This window comes from Tachypleus tridentatus, chromosome 12 (genome assembly GCF_004210375.1).
Source record: "Tachypleus tridentatus isolate NWPU-2018 chromosome 12, ASM421037v1, whole genome shotgun sequence".
NCBI classification, from domain to species: Eukaryota; Metazoa; Arthropoda; class Merostomata; order Xiphosura; family Limulidae; genus Tachypleus; species Tachypleus tridentatus.
In genome coordinates this window covers 96,472,537-96,495,707 of record NC_134836.1, presented here as the reverse complement: position 1 = coordinate 96,495,707, position 23,171 = coordinate 96,472,537, and the positions used below count along the sequence as shown (strand labels likewise).

At 34.4% G+C, this 23,171-nt stretch overlaps 1 protein-coding gene across 2 annotated transcripts in view; it reads left to right on the top strand.

The window, feature by feature from the left end:
• Positions 1–9,532: 9,532 nt before the first annotated feature.
• The window catches only part of LOC143234077 (polycystin-2-like protein 1), a 68,691-nt gene continuing 55,052 nt past the window's right edge, over positions 9,533–23,171 (top strand). The window contains exons 1-2 of one of the 2 annotated variants that reach the window (XM_076471125.1): positions 9,533–9,672; positions 19,626–19,745. In XM_076471125.1, the coding sequence (XP_076327240.1) occupies positions 19,646–19,745 (100 nt within the window). In that variant the 5' untranslated portion in view covers positions 9,533–9,672; positions 19,626–19,645. Of the gene's footprint in view, positions 9,673–13,347; positions 13,762–19,625; positions 19,746–23,171 lie in introns of those variants that run through there. The other variant, XM_076471124.1, reaches the window with a different exon arrangement.

Below are 23,171 nucleotides of genomic sequence, written 5' to 3'. Positions count from 1 at the left end.
TATTGTCATGCCAAAACATCGTATATTTATGATAGTTTTTCATTACCATGCCAAGCCGTCTCAAAACGTTTATCTTCTAAAAATGGGTTCCTCGTTATCACGTTTTAATTCATCACTGAAACATTGTTCACTTTTTAGTTTATGTGTACGATAACGTTTTCTTTAGTACTTTTAATTGTGGTAAAATCTTGATGGAAAGTTCGTAATCTGTGAACGTAAAAGAGAGAGTTAGAAGAGAAATCTTATTCCTTTGTTTGAAATAGATGTGGAACAATTATTAATTAATTATGATAACTTCACTCATCAAGAAACAGACGAGGCAAACGTTTCAGGAACATGAGCATTTTCTCTACTTAGGGAAAAATCCTGGTGTCTCGTGAAAAACCTTTGTTTCTTGTAACACTAAAAATTGGGTTTCGATACCGTAGTGAGAAGAGCATAGATAGTCCATTGTTTAGCTTTGTAATCCATGATGATGAGAAAAATCTACTTGTAGGGAAAATTATATATTTAAAAACGGCTGGTATGGGTAGAGAAAACATTGAGAAACGAGTGACATTCTTCGGTCATCGTTAGGTTTACAAAGAAAGAAAGGGTTACTGACCAGTAGCTGACTACATGTTTGAAGGCGGTTGTGTAACTGAGTGTCGGAATGTAGAGGGCGTGCTCAAATATTGGATATATTTATTTATATAGGTATAAAGGTGTTCCTTTGTATTGGCTTATTTTGGGCTTGATTTGTTGTATAAGTAAGGCTTCTTTAATTTTGTGTTTGTTTATGTTCGTTTATTCATTTAGTATTTTAGTGTTTTCTATGGTTATGTTGTGTTTATTTGAGTTGCAGTGTTCGAAGACGTGTGAAGATGACATTTTGTGTTTTTTGAATCTGGTTTCCATTTTTTTATTTGTTTCTCCAATATAGAAGTCCTGGCAGTTATCACATTGTATTTTATAAATAATGTTGGTGTGGTGTTTGTCAGTGTAGTTTTTACATAGTATAGACCTCAGTTTTGTGCCTAGTTTTTGAATAAATTTGGTATTAACTGGAATGTCATATTTTGTCACTAATTTTTGCCAAATGTTAGTTATTTTTCTGCTGATGTCGGGAATATATGGTATGCAGCAGTATATGGTTTCGTGATTTTTTAAATCGTGGGATATATTTACTTTTGTAAGTTGATTTTGCTTTTTGTCTAGGTGTGTGTGTATAATGTTTTCTACGGTTTGTGGAGGAAACTTGTTGATGTTTAGCTTTGCGCTTAACAATAAACAAACAAATATGATTAATACAGAAAGATTCGCTTTGTCGTGTTTGTGTTTTTTCTATGCTTTTCATGTCCGATTTTTTTTGTTTGTTTGTTTTTGTTTAACATTCTTGAACTCCCCTCTTAGCGGATACATTAAATTTAAGGCTTTACTTCACCATTATACATGTGTGTTTTTCGAAAATGGTAAACATCTTGGAAAAGTCAAGATATGAGAGATTTAATTACAGGCTGAAATTAGGCCTCTTATTGAGCAGTTTTCATTCAATAAATTTTTAAATAGTTATTTTCTTAACTTGAAATTCAGTTAGTGCTTAAAAATTATGTGATTAAAGTTCCAATTTTTGTACACAGTTACTCACCAATGTATATAAGTGGTTAATCTTTTTCTTCTATCTTCTATTCTACAATGTAATATTTTTTATACTTTTTAATTCAATAATGCAAATTTATGGTAATATTTTAAAGTGTCATAGAATAAAACCAATCGTAAGTGGACTAACATTCCGTTGGAAAATGCATTGAGGATTAGTTTACATAAAGTCCATAGATGGCAGCAGGGTCGAAATATTTAGTTTGCCGTTAATTGCATTGATCGGGTCTGATCGTTTCACCTACAAAGAGTTCTGCACTTTTACCTATTGTCATTAGAGGGACAAAATAACATATTCTCAGTTTACCCCTGTAAAGGGTGGTCCGTAAGTCCCTACCCATCCATATATCCAGTATATTTGTGTGCTGTCCCTCATTCTCGCTGCATAATATTATGCGACGCCATGTTCTGTGAGACATTTTCCTCAACTTATCAGGGTTTATTGTTCCAAATGCCGCGGTAACAGCTGCCTTCAACTCATCATTAGTATGTTTATAATAACATATGGATGGGTAGGGACTTACGGGCCACCCTGTAGAAAAAAGGCTCATCCTTCAAAATCTTTTGTCATAGTTTTTATGCGTTTATTAATATACGCTTATATATAAATATACACACACAAGTGTGTGTTTTCTTATAGCAAAGCCACATCAGGCTATCTACTGAGTCCACCGAGGGGAATCGAACCCCTGCTTCTAGCGTTTGAATCTTCCGGTGCAATGAGATCTGACATAATTGCAAAATAATTTTAAAAAATTCATAAGAGATGCATAAGCTTCGATGTAAGAAAATGATTGGTGATTCATTCGTTTAGAAAACTATATGTTACAAAAGAAAAACAAATCGAAATATAAAAACAAATACAAGGTCAGTAAAACAATTCTTCATGAAGTACAGAAAGGAAACAACGACTTACATCTTCTCACTTTGGAGAAATTTGTAAGATGAGGGATACTACATCATGCAGCTCCAGAGTGAAAAGAATTTTATAGAGTTGTTTTCTCTCTTTACCTGCAATACAGTATAGTTAAAGAAACGAATGAAATGCCCTACTTGATTACTCCACTAAAACTGGAAATCAAGTACAGAAGTGTGGCCTATTTTTGGATATAGAGAAGGGATAGTTAGCAACCTCTCCAGATGCCACTGTTGGGCCTGATGGTATAACTGAACTTAAATTCCCGCTAAAATCTAAAGGAATGATTTCTGTACATGTTGCTCTGTCAATTAAATATTTCTATTGTGCTTTACTTGATAATATTTTGATACTAAAGAATACACATACATATTACTACCAATTACATAACTGTCGAACGAAATCCTCGAGATGACAATTTTTGGAATGAAAAAATGCTCCCTGAACTGGATCGGTTTTATTTTCACACACTATTGCCAGAAATAACAGATCTACGAATGACAAGAAGCATGGTTTTATGATAACAAAACTATGTTCTTGAGGCCAAAAGATAGCTGAAAGTAAAGAAACAAAATGAAATATAGACATCCTTCTTGAAGGTTTATTTGAACCTACGTTTCGATATACATGTCTCGTTTTGTTTCGGATATAACGGCATCAGAAGCCTTGTGATTTATGTTTGTTATTGTGAGTGTTTTTTAACAAGTTATATATTTATGTTATGAATCAATGTTTACGTTACGAAAGTTTGTTTGGTTTGGTTTTTGGAATTTTGCACAAAGCTACTCGAGGGCTATCTGTGCAAGCCGTCCCTAATTTAGCAGTGTAAGACTAGAGGAAAGGCAGCTAGTCATCACCACCCACCGCCAACTCTTGGGCTACTCTTTACCAACGAATAGTGGGATTAACAGTCTCATTATAACGCTCCCACGGCTGAAAGGGCGAGCATGTTTATGCGACTCGGGCGCGAACCCGCGACCCTCAGATTACGAAGCGCACGCCTTAACGCGCTAGGCCTTTTCACTTTATCAGAATTTACAATGTTACATCACAAAGAACATGACCACGTTGTTTATTGTGATACTGTTTTACAAAATCAAATCAACCTCACAAACAATTTGGATTTATTTTAATTTTCATTTGTAACATAAAAATATTTAAAAGTACATTACGAAAATAGTTTATAAATACTTCAATAATGTGCAGTTATTTCATTGTATTATTTCAAACAATACTTTTAATTAAAAATTAATCACTAAAATTGCAACTTTCCTAACTTTCGATCAGTTTTGAACTTGACTAGTTTTGTGACTCAGCTGGGTTTTTCCTATAAACGTGCTTATTTACCACATACATATTCTAAATAGCAGGTATTATGTAATTATTTATTTCAACATTGTGTTCCTTTTATCTTGGGGCGTTCCTCTGGCTGTTAGTGTAGAAGAGGCACCCGAGCCTTGTAATTATGGTAGTATGTGCCAAGTTTTACACACCGATATCAAATAGGCGAAAACGCCTTTGGTATTATGTGACTACTTATTTTTTTCAGTTCATAATCAAGAATGCAAAATTAATCTCGTGACTTTCTGCATATAATGAATTATAATTGTAATTTTTTAAAATTTTAAACAGTCATACAAACAATTTATATGTTAATATTCTATACGTGTTTTAGTCCCATATTATTTATCTTTACACACGTTGAAGGTATATTTCAAACATTGTTACTATTGAAATTCTCACAGAAAACAAGCAAGGTTTATTGCTTAGTTGTGAATATTCCTGCATTTCAGTTTTATGTTACTGTAAGTGTGTGTTGGCCCGGCATGGCCAAGCGCGTTAAGGCGTGCGACTCGTAATCCGAGGGTCGCGAGTTCGCGCCCGAGTCGCGCCAAACATGCTCGCCCCCCCCAGCCGTGGGGGCGTTATAATGTTACGGTCAATCCCACTATTCGTTGGTAAAAGAGTAGCCCAAGAGTTGGCGGTGGGTGGTGATGACTAGCTGCCGTCCCTCTAGTCTTACACTGCTAAATTAGGGACGGCTAGCACAGATAGCCCTCGAGTAGCTTTGTGCGAAATTCAAAACAAACAAAACTGTGTGTTCTTTGTCAAGTTTTATTAGTTCGTAAGAAGTGCAGTTTTATATCTCTATTGGGTTTTTTTTTTTCTACGTTCATCTACAACAGTGTTGAATTCCAGCAGTTCGCTACTAATCAGATAATGTAGTTGTAACTAGCCTCAGGTAGGTTACTAAAATCGTTCCTTGACCTGATTCTGTGTAGAATGGGGTATTTCGTAGGGGTGATAGAGTTTCTGTGATATGTGAAATAAAACCGATACCACCAATCTCTGTGATCTCACAATGCAGACAAAGTTGTCATTTTTACGTACAGTATAAAAAATAATAATTTTTATTGCACGAGAATTCTACATTTAGAATGTAGTATGTATGAATACAGCTAAGAAGGAACTGTGAACGTAGGCTTTGTTTTCTACAGCGGGCAATACTTCTCATGCGTAATGAATTAATTGCTCGTTAACTTTCTCACTTGAAGCGTTTTAAATACGTGTTATAAGATCCATCTCGAAATACAGGTTTATTATATTCAAAGCGTCTGTACAGTATTTTCTCTGCTAGTGAAGTTGTATAGGCTCACACACTGTTGAACTAAACATCAGGAAATAATTCGAGTTTTCAGTTCTACTTCATTTTAGTCATAGTGCACTCAGCTAAGGTACTTTGTAATAAGAATTCAGATTCAATACCATAGATTTAGCTTCACGATATATTATTTAATTTGCATGTGAAGCATATCTATCATAAAAAACAGTACACATTACTAAATCTAAAGAAACCAAACTCATGCTTCAGGTAATACATATAAAGTTTTGAAACCAATAATACAAAATATTATTGGACAGTTCTCTGTAGATCACTAATAGACATTCGCTTCTTCTTTGTGGGTATTTGGTTATTTTGGAAAAATTTTGATACCCACGCGGGTCAGGTTCAAAAGACCTCTTCCTCAATCCCTAATTTTCATTTTAGCCACTACTATGTTTTAGTTGTAGTGCTTTAGGGCCAGTGTAACCCACAGTACTCCGGCCCTTTTCAGGGCAATGTCCATATAAAAATATTTATAAACCATGAATATTTTACTAATTCTAACCGTCCAGTGCATCATGGCCAGCTTGATTTATATTTCTTAAATATATATTCATTGGAGAGAGGAACTTAGGGTTATGTTCATCACGTACGTGGTATCTGTCGCGATCACACAATAAATCATTTTTATGCCAATTTTTATTTAAATAACTTAGTGTATTATGCAAGAACCTATCAGATACTGTCTCTACATTTGCATACTTGTGCATAAATGTGGATGAAGTACTGAGTGGTACTTTATAGGCTGAAGTTAAGATTGAATTTTGTATTTTTTGTAGTTTGTGTAGTTGTTTTTGTGTTATGTTTATCCTGGCTGGACATGGTTATTCTGTAATGGGTCTAAAGTATGTTTTGTAGATTTTTATTTTATTATCAGGTGATGTACCTTGATTTTTACCCGATAGGTTTCTTGCATAATTTGCTCTTTTCCAAATTGTAGTCAAGATATTGTTTGTATGCTGTATCCACGTTTATTTGGTATCGTAAGTTAATCCTAAAAATGTAGCTGAGGTAGCAGTCAGAAAGAATGATCTGTTCATGTATAACCTTTGGTGGATCTTTTATCAGTTTATTTAATCTGGTAAATAGTATTACTTAGGTTTTCGGAATATTTATTTTTATTCTATATTTCTGGCTCTATTCTTCTGAATTATTCACGGTCGGTTGGAGGTTTGTTGCTGCTATTGATAGAGTGGAGGCACTTTTCCAAACTGCTACATCGTCAACAAATTGTGATGCAAAACCTGAGTTTAGGCCCGACAGTGGCGTATTACTCACGTACATGATAAATAAGATATGGCTAACTACCCCTCCCGTGAGACTCCTGCTTCAAGTGAAAAAGACTCTGAGTGGGTTCCATTCACATCTACTTTACACTTTCTATTGTCCAGAAAGTTAGATAGCCAGCGAATAGTTAGTTCCCTGGGGTAAATCTATTTCCGTTAAGGGATGCCAGAACCGTGTCGAATGCTTTCTCAATGCCGAGAAAGTAAGCTACAACGCATACGTTCTTGTTAAAACTGTCTATAATTGTTTCTGTTAATCTGATTAAGTGGTCTGTAATTTGTCTATATTTTCTAAAACTGTTTTGAATTTTGGGTAATTTTGAGTTTGCTTCTAAGTAAATCGATAGCAAATCTTTTTGAAAAGTTTTAGCTGATTATGAGAGGTACCTGGTAGGTATGCACAAATATAGTTTTGGTTTTGCTTCATCACGTAGGAACTCTGAGAAATAGACAGTTAACTCTTTACTAGCAATAACGTATTTAATTGCGTTTATGTTTCTAATACGCTACTAAGTTCAACATAATTAAAAGTGTTTTGCTCCTGATTTTCGCTTCGTATTAAATGACCGGTGCATCACATTGCAGTGTCCAACAGTAGTCAGCAAGCATTGACGGATTCCAACTGCCCTGATATCGTTTTTCTATTGTAGCAATGTCCTGGTGAAACTGAAGACTTCGATGAAACGGAGGCCCTGCATGGCCAAGCGTGTTAAGGCGTGCGACTCGTAATCTGAGGGTCGCGGGTTCGCATCCCCGTCGCGCCAAACATGTTCGCCCTTTCAGCCGTGGGAACGTTATAATGTGACCATCAATCCCACTATTCGTTGGTAAAAGAGTAGCCCAAGAGTTGGCGGTAGGTGGTGATGACTAGCTGCCTTCCCTCTAGTCTTACACTGCTAAATTAAGGACGGCTAGCACAGATAGCCCTCGAGAAGTTTTGTGCGAAATTCAAAACCAAAAACAAAAAAAAACGATGAAACGGTACATGATGGGCAAATTTGGATGTGATTTTCGTGATCAGCAGCCAAAAAACTATAAGAAACACCCAACAGTGTTCAAGAAGCAAAAACTTTGTTGTGCAGTGTAGTCGGTTACTAATTATCCTTTCTAATATTTTTCCTATGTAGCTGGTTAGACTAATCGGGCGGTAATTATTTGGTTTATTTGCTGGCTTTCCTTCTTTCTGGAACATTAAAATTACTGCTTTCTTCCAAGAAACAGGGATATATACAGCTGAAAATGATAAGTTAAATAAGGCTGTTAAGTATTCATATAATTTGTGAGTGCCATTTTTAGAAGAATGGTTTGTATTCCATCTTCTCCAGATGCTTTGTTTTTTGATGTTTATTGATACTTCTGTTACTGTTATTTCTTTTATCATTTGATGAGTACTCCAGTCTATTGTTTTATCTACTATTACTGATGTGTTTATTGTGAATCTTGGCATGGATATGGTTTTGATCTGTTCAACATGAGTTTATTGACTTTATTATAGAAGTATCTCTTCATGTCTGGTTTATGGTGTGTTTTGAACGTTTTTTTCAGGTGGTCTTTAAATATATCTGCTTTTTCTAGGTTAGTGTAAGCTGTTTTGCCATCTGATTCAAGCGGTGGGTACTCTTTGTTGGTTTTTCCTGTGTTGGTATATCTTTTCAAATATGTCCAGAATTGTTTTGGATCTGTTTTATGATTTAATTGTGAGCAGAAGGTGTCCTAACTCACAAATACACTTGAGGATTAGAAATCTGGTTTGAATTTTACGCAAAGCTACACGAGGGCTTTCTGCGCTAGCCATCCCTAATTTTGCAGTGTAAGACTAGAGGAAAGGCAGTTAGTTATTACCACCCATTGCTAACTCTTGAGCTACTCTTTTATCAACGAATAGTGGGATTGACCATCACATTATAACGCCCCCACGGCTGTAAGGGCGAGCTTGTTTGGTGTGACGGGGATTCGAACCCACTACCCTCGGATTACGAGTCGAGTGCCTTAACCCTCTGGCCATACTGGGCCGGTAGCAATCTGTTTATTAGCTGCTATCTATTTTTATTGTTAGTAGTTTTACGTTTCCCTGGCTGTTATGATTGGCTTATATGCATTTCAAAATATTAGCTTGATCATTTGTTGAGAAACATTCGTAATAGCATACGGCTTCTAATAGGAAGAATGTTATATACGTGTCACGTGAGATCTTACCAATGCAACAAGGATAGTAGTGTACATAAACTAGATCATCGACTAATTGCAATATAATATATTCATGCATTAATACTATATATTGATGTAAATCAGTAATAGTTGGCTCTGAAGGAAAACCTCAATTATTCAATATTAGTGCCTTTGGATACTGCAGTGCTACCCTCTTAAAGTTAACATACTTCGAAATATTACAACAGATGTATACATATTACTGGCTAGGTGTGGGAGAATACTTGTCTGTTCCAGCGCATTTTCCATGTACTACCAATTTAACTTTATACATATAATAATATTTTTCCACGATTTACTATTATAATAAGCATTTTGATTATTTGTATTACTCTCATTTAAGTATGTGATAGTCTTATCCTGTGTTATCGAGGAGGGGGCGAAGGCAGGTTGTCTTAACTTTTAAATACTGGAAATCGAATGAGAAATGTTACAGCTCATTTTACCAACACCCGGAGTTCGATTTCTCGTGGTGGACCAGAGTACAGGTAGCCCGATGTATCATTTTGTACCAAAAATAAAGCAACAATATTTTACACTAAAGTAATCAAAGAGATTACTTTCCCTAACCCCACCTTAAAATTATGGATTTTTGGTTTCAATGTGCCCCTGAAATTTCGGTCATAATCCAATCCCTTTTACACAATTATTATCGATAAACGTACAAAAATGTTTCAAAGTTATCCATAATTAAGATATGAATACGGATCAGATTTGGAGTGGACCATGGAGACACTGTATCTCTTGTAAAAAAAATCACTTAAATCGGGTTATTATTTTTCGAGCACTGACATTTAATACCCTAGCCAATCTCCTTCCGGAGGTTGAGGGTGAGTAATTAGCACTAAGCCAAGGGTTGGCCAGGCCTAAGGTTCTTCGGGAATACTTAATTGTAATAGGCTTGTTATCTTTGTCAACATGTGTCCAAGAAAACTTAGTCCTCAAATGTTTACGGAAAAGTAAGTTAATTGCTGTTATTATAACAGTAATTAAGCACATTTATTTCTAGTAAAATTGTAATTTCATTCAAATAAGGGATAACAATAGATTTGTTAAAATCCTATGGACAATGATATTGTCATTACAATAATGGTTATATAAAATATTGTTCATTTACACACAGAGACGAATACGGTCCTTGCAGTACATTTTGTTGTAAGTTTATGTTCAACTGTTCTTATTTATGAGTTTTTAATGTTGAGATTACGTAAAGATAACCCTAATGGATGAAAACATTTTCCTTTCTGTTCTCGACCGATGTAAATACAAACCCCGTGCCGTGCTATTAACAAATGTTTCAGTGTATGTTATCTTACTAACGTATATTAATGATATTAGATTGGATTATAATGAAACATGAGTTTTCTGAAATAAAAATGAAAACGTAATCACTTTTCCGTCAGTTTTACAATGTTTACTCACTACAGTGGGAATTGTAAAATGTATTCTGGCTTTGGAGATGTTTACGATAGTAGGATCTACACAGAGCGAAGGACATACCGTCTGCCAGACTTAATCTTCCTTCGCTTGTCTAACGTGTTCCCACTATATAACTTGTACCTTGGTGTTATGTTAATCATTTCCCGCTATTTCTTTACTTTTTTGATTTAAAAAAATTGTTCCTTATGAAAAATTTTTATCATCTGTTATTTATTCTGTTTAATTTTGAATATGTTAGTCTTATTTTATTGTACCTGGTGAAGCAATGGATGGATTTATATTCTTTAAAACGCCCTAAGAAATAATTACTTTCGGATACAAACTTAAAAAAATACCATCCATAAGTTCAAACGATTCAGAACCACACTCGCGTATTATTGTCTGTGCCCTAGTGGCACAGCTGTATGTCTACGGACTCCACCGCTCAAAATCAGGTTTCGATACCCGTGGTGGTCAGAGTACAGATATCCTATTGTGTAGGTTTGTGCTTAATTCCAAACAGAAGCAAAAAAGTGTTCTTAAACCTTATGTTGATTTAAGAGTAAATTATTTTGTAATATCTCACCATATGTTCACTCGAAACATCAAAGTAAAAAATGAATACATTGAGTTAGGTCACAGTGTTGTACATTGAGTTAGATCACAATGTTGTACACTGAGTTAGGTCACAGTGTTGTACACTGAGTTAGGTCACAGCGTTGTACATTGAGTTAGGTCACAGTGTTGTATCTTTGTTGCCAACCTTTACGACAGAGTACAAAGTTCATATTTTATTGTCTAACGGTTTATATCATTTGACGGAGTCGTTTTTGATTATTAGTTAAATATAATGCAAAAATACGGTATAGTTTATTGTATAGGGTTATTTATTTCTTTGTTTGTAATGCATAAGTTCGTCGACAGACGTATTCATAAACAGAATTTAACTGTCATTTATTTGTCAAATTTACTCTCCTATACACACCATAAACTCAACAAAAATGTATAGCACTGAAGTGACTATCGGACTGTCTGTCTGATCTTCTGGCTACTTAAATACTACAGCGTGGCTTGTAAGTCCCTACCCATCCATATATCTTATGTATCCAGTGTATATGTGTGTTGTCCCTCATTCTCGCTGCATAATATTATGCGACGCCATGTTCTGTGAGACATTTTCCTCAACATAGCAGGGGTTATTATTCCAAATGCCGCGGTAACAGCTGCCTTCAACTCAGCATTAGTATTATAACGTTGTTTATAATAACATATGGATGGGTAGGGATATACGGGCCACCCTGTATGCTCCCGTGTATGTCAGACCTGCCTCTCTCTTCAAGCTTTCTTCATATATTATTCCTTTTCAACATCTGAAATACCTTAATGTTATACGTTGTAATTATGACACGTTAAAACTCCTTGTAACAAACAAAACAAAAATTATAAACATAGTATAAGACACTACGATGTAAAGACTGTTTCGCAAAAAAAATAAAAAATCTATAAAATATATGACACAGTCATAAGATATTTAAAACATATCTATCAAACACATGTTTTTATCGACTGTGATGGTAAAATAAATAACTTGTTTTAATTTCTTTCTCTGGTAATTCTGAAAAATATTGTATGCAAAACGTTCTCGCTTGCTCCACGCTCGGCATAGCTACGTGGTTAAGGCACTTGACTCGTGATCTGAAGGTCACTGGTTCAAATCGCTGTTACATCAAACATGCTTGCCCTTTCAACCGTGTGGGCGTTATAATGTTACGCTCAATCTTATTATTCGTTGGTAAAAGGGTATCCCAAGGGGTAGCGGTGAGTGGTGATGACTATGTGCCTTCCCTCTAGTCTTACACTGCAAAATTAGGGACGGCTAGAGCAGATAGCCCTCGTGTAGCTTTTCGCGAAATACAAAACAAACAAACTCTCTGATCCTTCATTAATTTGGTAGAATGGTTGCATGCTTTATGGTATTTTTGTTCGAATCATCTACACGAAACTATAGAGAATTAACGCTATTTCCAATATTGAATTCAGTTGTTACGTTTGTAAAACAAATTTTGAAAAAGTGATAACGCATAAAAGCACTAATTTTTAATTAAACTTCTATCTTCAATAATCGGTGCTAATGAGATTTGTTCTTTAATTAACCATTGTGTAACAGTTTAAAAATTTTAGAATGTTCGGTTAAATAGTTATTAGATACAAATAAATGTTCGATAATTTGCATTATTTTCGTTTGTGATTTCCGACGCCGTGTTAATGAATTTATTGTACACGCGTTCCTCATACTGTTATTTATCAAAATCAAACCCAAGCAAACAAGTCTTTATATTTTAGCTAGCTACGCAAATAAGGTAAACTTTTATTTGCAGATTTTAGTAACTTACTTTATTATTATTAGAATGTTCCTTTCTCTAATATAAAGTGATATTAATTTTCTTTCAACCATGAAATAAGTTGTTAGTAAGTCTACTTTCGTTATTGAACTAAGTTAAATTTTGTTGTATTATATCTATAAATAGCTTGACGTTGTTGTTGTTGTTTTGTATTAAGCACAAAGCTACACAATGGGCTATCTGTGCTCTGCCCACCACGAGTACCGAAACCCGGTTTTTAGCGATGTAAGTCCGCAGACATACCGCTGAGCCACTGGGGGGCAAATAGATTGAAAAGCAATGTCTTGGTTCATTCATTATTTGTAAGAAAAATATTTAGGCATACATTTATTGTTTGTTCCAACTGACTAGAAAATCGGCTATCCTTCACACATTACGAAAGTTAACTATAGTTATACATATAAGTTGAAAACAAATCGTCAGTCACTTCTAGAAATGGCATTGAAGAGAGACAAATGTATTTAAAAAGGACAAAATATGAAAGGGTGGTAGATTACACGAAGAAATAAATCTTGGATTCAATCAGCTCTATTAAAGCTATGTTGTAAAATCAGGCACACGAAAACGTTAAATTGGACTCATTAGGCACTAAAGTAAGTGTACAAAAATGGCGTATAAATGAAATGAATTTTAAGACAATGATTTAAAAACTAAATTTTGAAGAATAGAGGTATTTAATAAATGTCTTGTGTACTGGAATGTATATATTCGTTCATTGCTAACGTCAGGGGGTAGCTTAACAACGAATACACCTAGGATTTACGCAGATAATACGCGATCAAGTACTAACCAATCGAAACGTGCTTTCTGCTGGGGTTCTAAAGGAATGTATAGCGGTATCCATGGCAGTTTAACTGTGTTGTTCGAAACATTGTTGGACAAGTGTGCTATGGCTACAGGTAGCCCGATAACATCCATTTTGAAGAAACGGCTGCTTTGTGAGTAAACTGAAATTCCTCACTGCTGGAATTGTTATTTCGCAGACAAAAATAGTGAACAAAAGAGTTATTAAGATTCATTATCATTATAAAGACTAAAACTCACCCGTAATGAGTTCTACTGACAATCTTGCTCGGAGAAGACCTTTAAGTAGCAGGAGTGCATGGGACAATGGAGATGGAGACATGGAAAGTCTGGGTCCTTATGACAGTGAGGTCAAGGAGGCGGGTTTTATTCCCGAGAAGGATAGAGGAGGATGTTGGCATTGCTTAAAGCAGTGTATAGGAGGTAAATCCTATAAAATGTATTCAAAATACGAATGGAATTACCGTGTAATACGTAAAACGCAAAATAATATTAAAGGATTTTATTTGAAGGTTAAACAACTTGAAGTTTCAGAGAAATCCCAGTGTCATACATTGCTGGTTTAAGATTTTCACGAGTTTTAGCTATTTACCTAGACGAAATTAATGTAAATAAAACACTACAACCAAACTTTTAAAGCAACAACGCTGTTATCGTTGGTGTAGTATAATGTTTTGAGTTTTTTAAAGTTTGATTTTTCTGTGTATAGCGTAGAATGTGTGATTCTATCAAGAGATGTGGAATCTGTGGTCAGCTTCCTGCATAGTTTGTATTTAATGGGCAGTCTTCTTGAGATTCCTAAGAGCAAACGTTTTGCTAATGTTTGATATATGATGATAATATAATATTTCCAGGTATATGTGATATGTTATTTGATTGTATAATCATTATAGCTAGTGTGTGATAGGGGACTTAAAGTGATTTTTAATTAATATGTGGTGTATATTGTAGATGGAGTCTCATCGGGTATGTATGCATGTAATTTGAAGGCAGTATTTCTAGGTAAAATGCTATGGGTTTAAAGTTAATTTTCTTTGTGATGTACGAATTAGGAAGCAGAGGCGATATTTTAGGTAATGTTGATGCGTAAGGCAACAATAATAATTTTGGATACTTTATAATGTAGGATCTAAAGGTAACTTTTATGGATATCGGGCGAATAAAATGTAATGTGATCAATGGTTGATCTTCTTCAGTGATATATACTGCATAATGTATAATATGGGTTTAGAGAAATGTAATTTTTGTATATTGGATACGTCATTCAAAGGTAATCTTCACGGAGACCGTGTAATGTGAAACCTAAAAGCATTGATTTTGGAGATGTATTATATGAGTTCTATAGCATATTCTTCTGGTAATGTGTGATTTAGGGGTTAAGTGATATATATAGATATTGGGTAATGGATTAAGTGTTGTGTAAGGGTAATGTTTCTACATAAAACATGATATTAAAGTGTTTTCTTTGTGTATAATGTAAAAAAAATGAGAACTTATGTGACCTCCTTGAATATGGTGTAAGAGTTACCTTTCTCTGTGATGTGCGTTCTGAAGGCAAACTGATTATCGTCTGTCATCAGTATGGAAATTAAACAAAGCATTTATACACTGTTATAAACTTTACGTATGTTTAGCGATTAATGCTATACTTAACTGTGTTTACACATCGTTAAAGGCTTTTATGTATAGTGATAAATGGGATATTTAACATGACTGTGTTTACATGTTAGGATATTTATATATTTAGAAAAGGATTTCTTCTTACAGCATCTATTTGGAAACTCAAATTTACTTATTGAACTATTTTCGTGAAAGGAGAGAGCCTTGTCTTGATAGTTAAAATAATTGTACATTTAAAACTTTTATCGCCATTGGTTTGTTTGTTTGTTTGTTTTGGAATTTCGCACAAAGCTACTCAAGGGCTATCTGTGCTAGCCGTCCCTAATTTAGCAGTGTAAGACTAGAGGGAAGGCAGCTAGTCATCACCACCCACCGCCAACTCTTGGGCTACTCTTTTACCAACGAATAGTGGGATTGACCGTCACATTATACACCCCCACGGCTGGGAGGGCGAGCATGTTTAGCGCGACGCGGGCGCGAACCCGCGACCCTCGGATTACGAGTCGCACGCCTTACCCGCTAGGCCATGCCGGGCCTATCGCCTTTGGAACAGATTTAGAGTGAAATGTTTGCTAAAAAAAAAAAATATTGTATCATCAGTTTGAATCACTCGAAATGCTCAACTTTTGTTTCTAAAATAAGCATCTCCTACTCAACAAATATATGTTTTATTCTAGGTGAATCATTTAAGTTTTCCTTTTTATATTTCCTTTATATTTATACAAATTCTTGTCGGATCTAAATCAATTCCGCTAGACACGGAAAGAGCGAAACCGAATAAAGTACGTGATTATTGTTCGTACAAGAATTGTTCTAGGTCGAGTGCTCACGCGCATAATGTGAGGTCACTCATGTGAAAAGTTACAGATTCAAATTCAGTTTGATCAAATGAGTAGAGATACAAACTATTAGTTAGATCAAGAATAGTACGGACACAATCGGTTCGGTAAATTAGGACAAATCTATCAGGTCTGTTAGGTAAATACAGTCCCACTTAGCCACGTGTTTCTAGTAATTATGAAATATTCAAACTGGTAATTCTGTCATGTAAAGGAAGTTATAGGCTGTAAGGTAAATAAACGAAATACTGAACGTTTTACGTGAATTTTTTCGGCTCATCAAACGAATATAGGCACAGACGGATTGGCTTCATGAAAATACACACCAACTAGTTGGTGATTGTGTAAATATATATATATATAAACACACACAAAGTTTAGTCAATTATGTAGATATGCATGTTTAATTGGTCATGTAAGTACATAAGTTTGGTTGATCATATGAACACATACACAAAAGTTTAGTTGTTCACACGAATACACACACAAAATGTTTAGTCTGTCATGTAAATACACACATTTGGTTGATCATGTGAACAAACACAATGTTTAGTTGGTTTTGTTAATACACACGTTTGATTTGTCGTGTAAATACAAGTTTGGTAGATGATGTGAATACAAATTCGACTGATCATGTGAACGTTCTTATGTATATGTTAATGATATGATTACGCTCACTGTTTACCGTAGCTTAACAAACTTTTGTACATTGTATAAAATAATCAAAGAACAATATTTTGAAACGTTTATGTGTATAAAAAAACAAATTATTTCTATTGACAATAAAACAAAGTTAACTTAATAAGTCTGTAATTTTTCGTAGCTCTTCCAGAGATCTGTAGATTTTAAACTTGTTCACATATATAACTTTTTAGAACGTGCGGAACGTCACTTTGTTATTAACAGAAACAATGTTAGTTGCCATGGAAACAGTTCGTTGCGTGGCAGCACTACTAAATTAAAGTGTGTGTATCGACCTTTGCAGCTACTGTGATTTCGCATCCGAACTATACTTTGTGCACGTATGAATGTTCTGTGCCTGACTGCAGTAACACTCTTCAAAATTCGTATAACGTGTACGAATTTCATCTATAGTTCCTAACATAATTATTCGAATTGGATAAAATCATTATTAAATGGAATCAAGCTTGAAACTTATGTAGAAACGTAAAATCGCTTAAAATAAACCGAGTGCAAAAGCATGCATTAATTGGAAATATAAATGTTCTTCTTTTTTAACGTTCGCTGCGAATGTTAATTTATTAAAGAACATTAAAAAGTAGTTCGATATTACAGAAGAAAAAAAGTCATTGGGTTTGTAAACAAAGTGTTGAAATAAAAATATTAGTAGAAAGAAATTCTGTTTGTTTTCTTGAATATAAAATGTATTGGAGTTAGGAAGTCTAAACCACATGCACTATAGCTAGGCAGTTTTAGAAAACAAACAACACAATCACATTGACTATGTTAAACCTAAATAGCGTTATCATGAATCGTTTATTAATTTGTTTTATAGTATAGGAAAAAATACAAATATAGCTTCAAATAAATCTATATCATTATTTCCTTGTCGGGACTCGACTCGTAATCTGAGGGTCGCGGGTACAAATCCCTGTCACACCAAACATACTCGCCTTTTCAGCCGTTGGGACGTTATAATGTGGCGGTCAATCCCACTATTCGTTGGTAAAAGAGTAGCCTACGAGTTGACGGTAGGTGGTGAAGACTAGCTGCCTTCCCTCGAGTCTTACACTGTTAAATTAGGGGCGGCTATCACAGATAGCCCTGGAGTAGCTTTATGTCAAATACAAATTAAACCAAACCAATTTCCGTGTAAAAGTCTAATCATGTAGGCTCGGCATGGCCAGGTGGATAAGGCACTTGACTCGTAATCTGAGGGTCGCGGGTTCGCATCCCCATCGCTCCAAACATGCTCGCCCTCCCAGCCGTGGGGGCGTTATAATGTGACGGTCAATCCCACTATTCGTTGATAAAAGAGTAGCCCAAGAGTTGGCGGTGGGTGGTGATGATTAGCTGCCTTCCTTCTAGTTTTACACTGCTAAATTAGGGATGGCTAGCGGAGGTAGCCCTCGTGTAGCTTTGCGCGAAATTCAAAACAAACCAAACCAAACCAAACTAATCATGTATACTTTACACTGACACTGCTCATTTATATAACATATAGATAGCACCTTCGATTTCATAGCAAGTTCAGTTATTCCATCATCTAAAACTTGTCAGAGTTAAATGTTATTTGTCTTAATGGTATGCAGCAGTGTAAGGTTGTGTAGTTTGTTGTACCTTGGGATTTATTATTGTTTGTTTGTTGTAGGTCTGGGTGTGGGCGTATAATGTTTTTACTGTTTTTGGAGTAAATTTGTTGATGTTGATGAAATGTTGTTTTATTTTGTTTATTTCATCGTTAATTTTATTGGTTGAACAAAGTTTTGTGGCTTTGTTTATTTGGTTTCTTAATATGCTGAGTTTTTGTTTTGTTTCATGTGCTGAGTTTCATATGTTCCCAATATCATCGAAAAAATAACCAACGTTTGGAAAAAAAAATACAAAACACAACATTCCAGTAAACACCAAATTTATTCAAAAACCAGGTACAAAAGGAAAGTCCATACTATCTAAAAACTACACTGACAAACACAACACCAAAATAATTTATAAAATACAATGCAACAACTGCCACGACTTCTTTATTGGAGAAACAAGCAGAAAAATGGAAACTAGATTCAAAGAACAACAATAAAAAACACATCCACATGTTTTTGAATACTGCAAATCAAATAAACATAACATGACCATAGAAAACATTCAGATACTAAGTAGGGAAACAAATATAAACAAACGTAAAATCAAAGAAGCCCTACTAAAACCACAACTAAAACCAAAATCAAACCAATATAAAGGAACACCTTTATATCTATACTAATTAATAACCCAACATCTAACTGCAACGCCATCTACAATACCGTTCCCGTTTATACTGTCGTCCCTAAGACATGTGCCCTGCAACGGTCAACTGCAAATTCTCTCTTAGTTAACCTGAAGATGACCTAGGAAGGTCGAAACGTTGTTCTCTCCTTATCAATAAAAGTGTGAATAACCATACCAGTCGTTATGAGATACATTTTTATTTCAAGTGGGTTTCTCGTCATCAAGAGCTATTTGTCTTTTTTTTTTTTTTTTTAGTTGTCCACCAGTTCTAGCATGGATAACGTAGACTGGTTTACTAGAAACTGTTGCATTTAATACAATATAGTTCACTTCAACAATATGATAATTTATTATATATATATTTTTAAATTCACTGAATATTTCACTGACATAATTAAAAAAGAGTATTAGAACATCGTTGGAACGTAGTTTAGTTAGAAGGTATTTAAAAAAGTGACCCAAAGTGTAAATATTCAGTTAAACGTTTGTTTTAACAGAGTAATAATCCTAAACTTAAAAAATAAAAGGGATATCATATATTTTTAAAGATAATAGGTCAACTATAGTTGTATGTGTGTGATTAGTGTAACATTTGAATAAATAAAGATAAAGTGATAATTATGACTATCGTATTACATTAGACCACAGGTTTAGTGTACCCGTGTAGTGAAAGTATACAATTAATAAAATGTGAAAAACAAGGAAGCCAGTCATATATATGTATCTTAAAACTTCTTTAATTTGTCTCTTGTTCAGTAACCCCCTCAAAAAGGGTATATTTTTATAACATATAATTTATTTACAATCAAAATACAAATTTCAAAACTAACATTGCTCAAAGACGTTATTTTTCACAAAATATAAAGCAGTTTTCTGTTGTAGGTTTTTGGAGCACACGTCAGATGGCCAAGGGAAAGGAAAATGAAGACAGGGAATGGTACGTGAGGACCACACTGAGGGAACTACTAATCTACATTATTTTTATCGTCATATTTTGCATTTGTAAGTTTTCTTCCCCATTGTTTGAATTTTTTTTTAATTTTTAACACTAATATCACGTTAATTATAATGAAACTATGAGCTTGATATTTTCATTTCGGCCAATTTTGTCATGCACGCGAGATATCAGGAAAATGTTCGTGAGATGCCAGTTATTACTGTTTTATTATTTTCCTTTGATTCTGTTAAAATTTATTTTAAATTATGCTAACGTGTTTTAATTTAAGCAGTAAACTATATATGGAATTTAGAAATACATTATATAATGTAACTTCATTGTTTGTTATTAAATTAAGTTTCGTAAAATTATACAGTAAATGTACTATCTAGCTACTGTGCACGATTCTGTGCGCTGGACAAACACAAGCAGTTCATTGTGTAACTCTGACAAACACAAGCAGTTCATTGTGTAACTCTGTGTTAAAACAAACGTCTTGCTTTTCAACGCAATGGTTGGCTCACTATCAATACGTCTTTGGAACTCTGGTTTCTTCTTATATAAATGAACGTACATGAATGAAATTATCTTGTGATATTTAGATTTACTTTAAGATATCAGGCAAGTGGTAACACTGTCGATGTCTCAGATTGTCTATCAAAATGATATTTTAATATATTCTGGATAGGTCATCAGAATTTGACAATACTATACATTATTTCCTTTTATAACTATCTATGTAAAGACTAAGCCATACTTTATTGGAATGTTTGTAAACATCATACCAAAAAGTTTGAATTTCTTGTTCTCCCGATAACTCAAAACCCAAAACAATGGTGTCAACCAGATTCACTTATGTGACATAGTTTTAAATGGAATAGTAGTTTAAAATGATCATAATTCTTGTCTAAACAATGTTATCAATAACTTTTGTAGTTAGCTTTCTTACAGAAATTGGATGTTACTCCAAAAAACTTAAGTACAGGGTGAAACAGGAATTACCAGCCAATAATAGATTATCACAGTTGGAACTTTATTGTGTTTATAACATATTTATATAGATACGACTTTCCTTTGTCTACTGAAACATTTCATTAAAAATAAGCAAAGAAATACAGAAAAAAAGTTAAAAAAGGAGTTACACTTTTGGATGGCTAATATTAATTAGTCTTTCAAAAACTGTACAAAGAAGATAGTAGGGATGCTATTTGCATCATCCCTACAAAATAGTATAGACAAGAATCAACATATAGTAATATATATAAAATTATTCAATCACAACTGAGTTTAAATTTATCCAGTTTTCATTTGTTAACATTCTACTACACCGTGCGCCTGTGATATTACGTAGCGATGACGCAAACTTCGTCACTACTTTATTGTTTTCATTGTTGTAAATGAGTGATATTTGCCATCCATAATTTAGTTCCTTTTTGAAGAGATTTTTTCTTTACTTTTTAAAGATATTAGTGACTTTTTTTTCTTCCTTTTCACGTTATCGTAACTTCTATTTACAAACTGTTAGATTACTACATCGACAGTAAATTCATCAATTGGAAATATTTAATTTAAAGGACTAATAGCAGCACATATATTTATCATTCCACCTTCAGTACTTCATTGTCTACAGAATTAACAATAATATAAATCAATGCGGTGAAGAATGTTTACTGGTGTTCTTATCCCTTCAATGGGGGGCCCGGCATGGCCAGGTGGGTTAAGGCGTCCGACTCGTAATTTGAGGGTCACGGGTTTGACTCCCGGTCGCATCAAACATGCTCGCCCTCCCAGCCGTGGGGGCGTTATAATGTTACGGTCAATCCCACTATTCGTTGGTAAAAGAGTAGCCCAATATTGGCGTTGGGTAGTGATGACTAGCTGCCTTCCCTCTAGTCTTACAGTGTTAAATTAGGGACGGCTATCACATATAGCCCTCGAGTAGCTTTGTGCGAAATTCAAAACAAACAAACAAACCCTTCAGTAGGAAATGAAAGTTCTACAGAAGGCTGAGCAAGATGTATTAGAAGGACTTGGAACCTCACCAAGTTGTTACAGTCCGTGTTGTCACTCATCCAGTTGTGATCTATCTGTACCATGCATGTTTAGTTGTTATTTGTCCCAGTCGTCCATATTATCTATGTATTGACTGAAACGTATCTTTGGTAATGCGTAAGGTGGACATAATGTGGTAGAAAAATTATTATGTAGGGTTCTTTTTCTTGATAAAAACACAGGAATTTTAATATTATAGTATGGCATGCTCAGATTAATAAGTTTAATATTAATGTCTTATGACAAGTATAATTAATTATTCTAATTTACTTCATGCTGATTTTTAAGTGCGTATATCTTTTGCTGGTTTATTTGTTTTAATGTAGAGCTACACATTGGGCTATGTGCAACACGATTCTCGAATTTTAGTGTTGTTAAGGATGTAAACTGACCTCTGACCCATCAGGGAACGTGTGAAATTGTAATATTACGATGTAACTTACTTTTTTCACTACATTGATTTGTGTCTTTTGAATCTCAGGTGAAGGATAAAACCTGTAATTTTTTTCATCGAATGAGTTTCCTTCACTGTTTTACATTATCTGTTTTATATATCAAAACTTCTACGTTTGACATCACGTGTGTAATTTATATTTTACTTCAACAACTCAGTTTGGTTTATTTGTTGAATTTCATACACAACTATTCGAGATCCACCGCTCCCAAGTGGCGTAGTGGTATGTCTGCAGACTTATAACGCTAGAAACTAGGTTTCGATACTTGTGGTGGGCAGAGCACAGATAGATACTGCGCAACTTTGTGCTTATCCACAAACAAACAAATCGAGATTTGCATGCACTAGTCGTTTATGATTTTCAAGCAGTAAAGTAAAAGAAAGATAACTAGACAACACCACCCACTGCTAACTCATGGACTACTCTTTACCAGAATAGAGTGATTGACTAACACATTAGGTAGCTACAATGGCTGAAAAGGCTTGAAGAAATGTTTTTTAGTTGCACAACCCGCATATTTCGAGTCAAGTACTTTAACCACCAGACTATGCTACGCTCTTTAAAAATGAAATTACTATTTGTCCATGTGATTTTTTAATAGGTAAGTTGTGCAACGTGATTTAATATCAAGATATTTCTTGATGATATAAAGTGTTCTGATAAACTCTGTGAAATCTAGTGGCCGAGACACCAAATGTTGAATATATAAAAAAGCCACTACAACAGAAAACTATTTAAGCTTCTGATTTGTTATTTCAATGTTGGCAGTTTAACATCTTCAGTAGTTTGTTTGTCTTGTCGTTAAACGTAAATATTCTTAATGGGCTAGCTGGTCTGTACCAATCGTAGGTTGAACTCCAAATCTGACGTCACAAGCTGTCAAGCTCACTGCTCTGCGAAAAGAAGATATTTTCATTGTTGTGCTTCTTACAAAACTCCGTGTTAAAGTGATTTAATTACATTCCCAATTAATATTAAAAATAT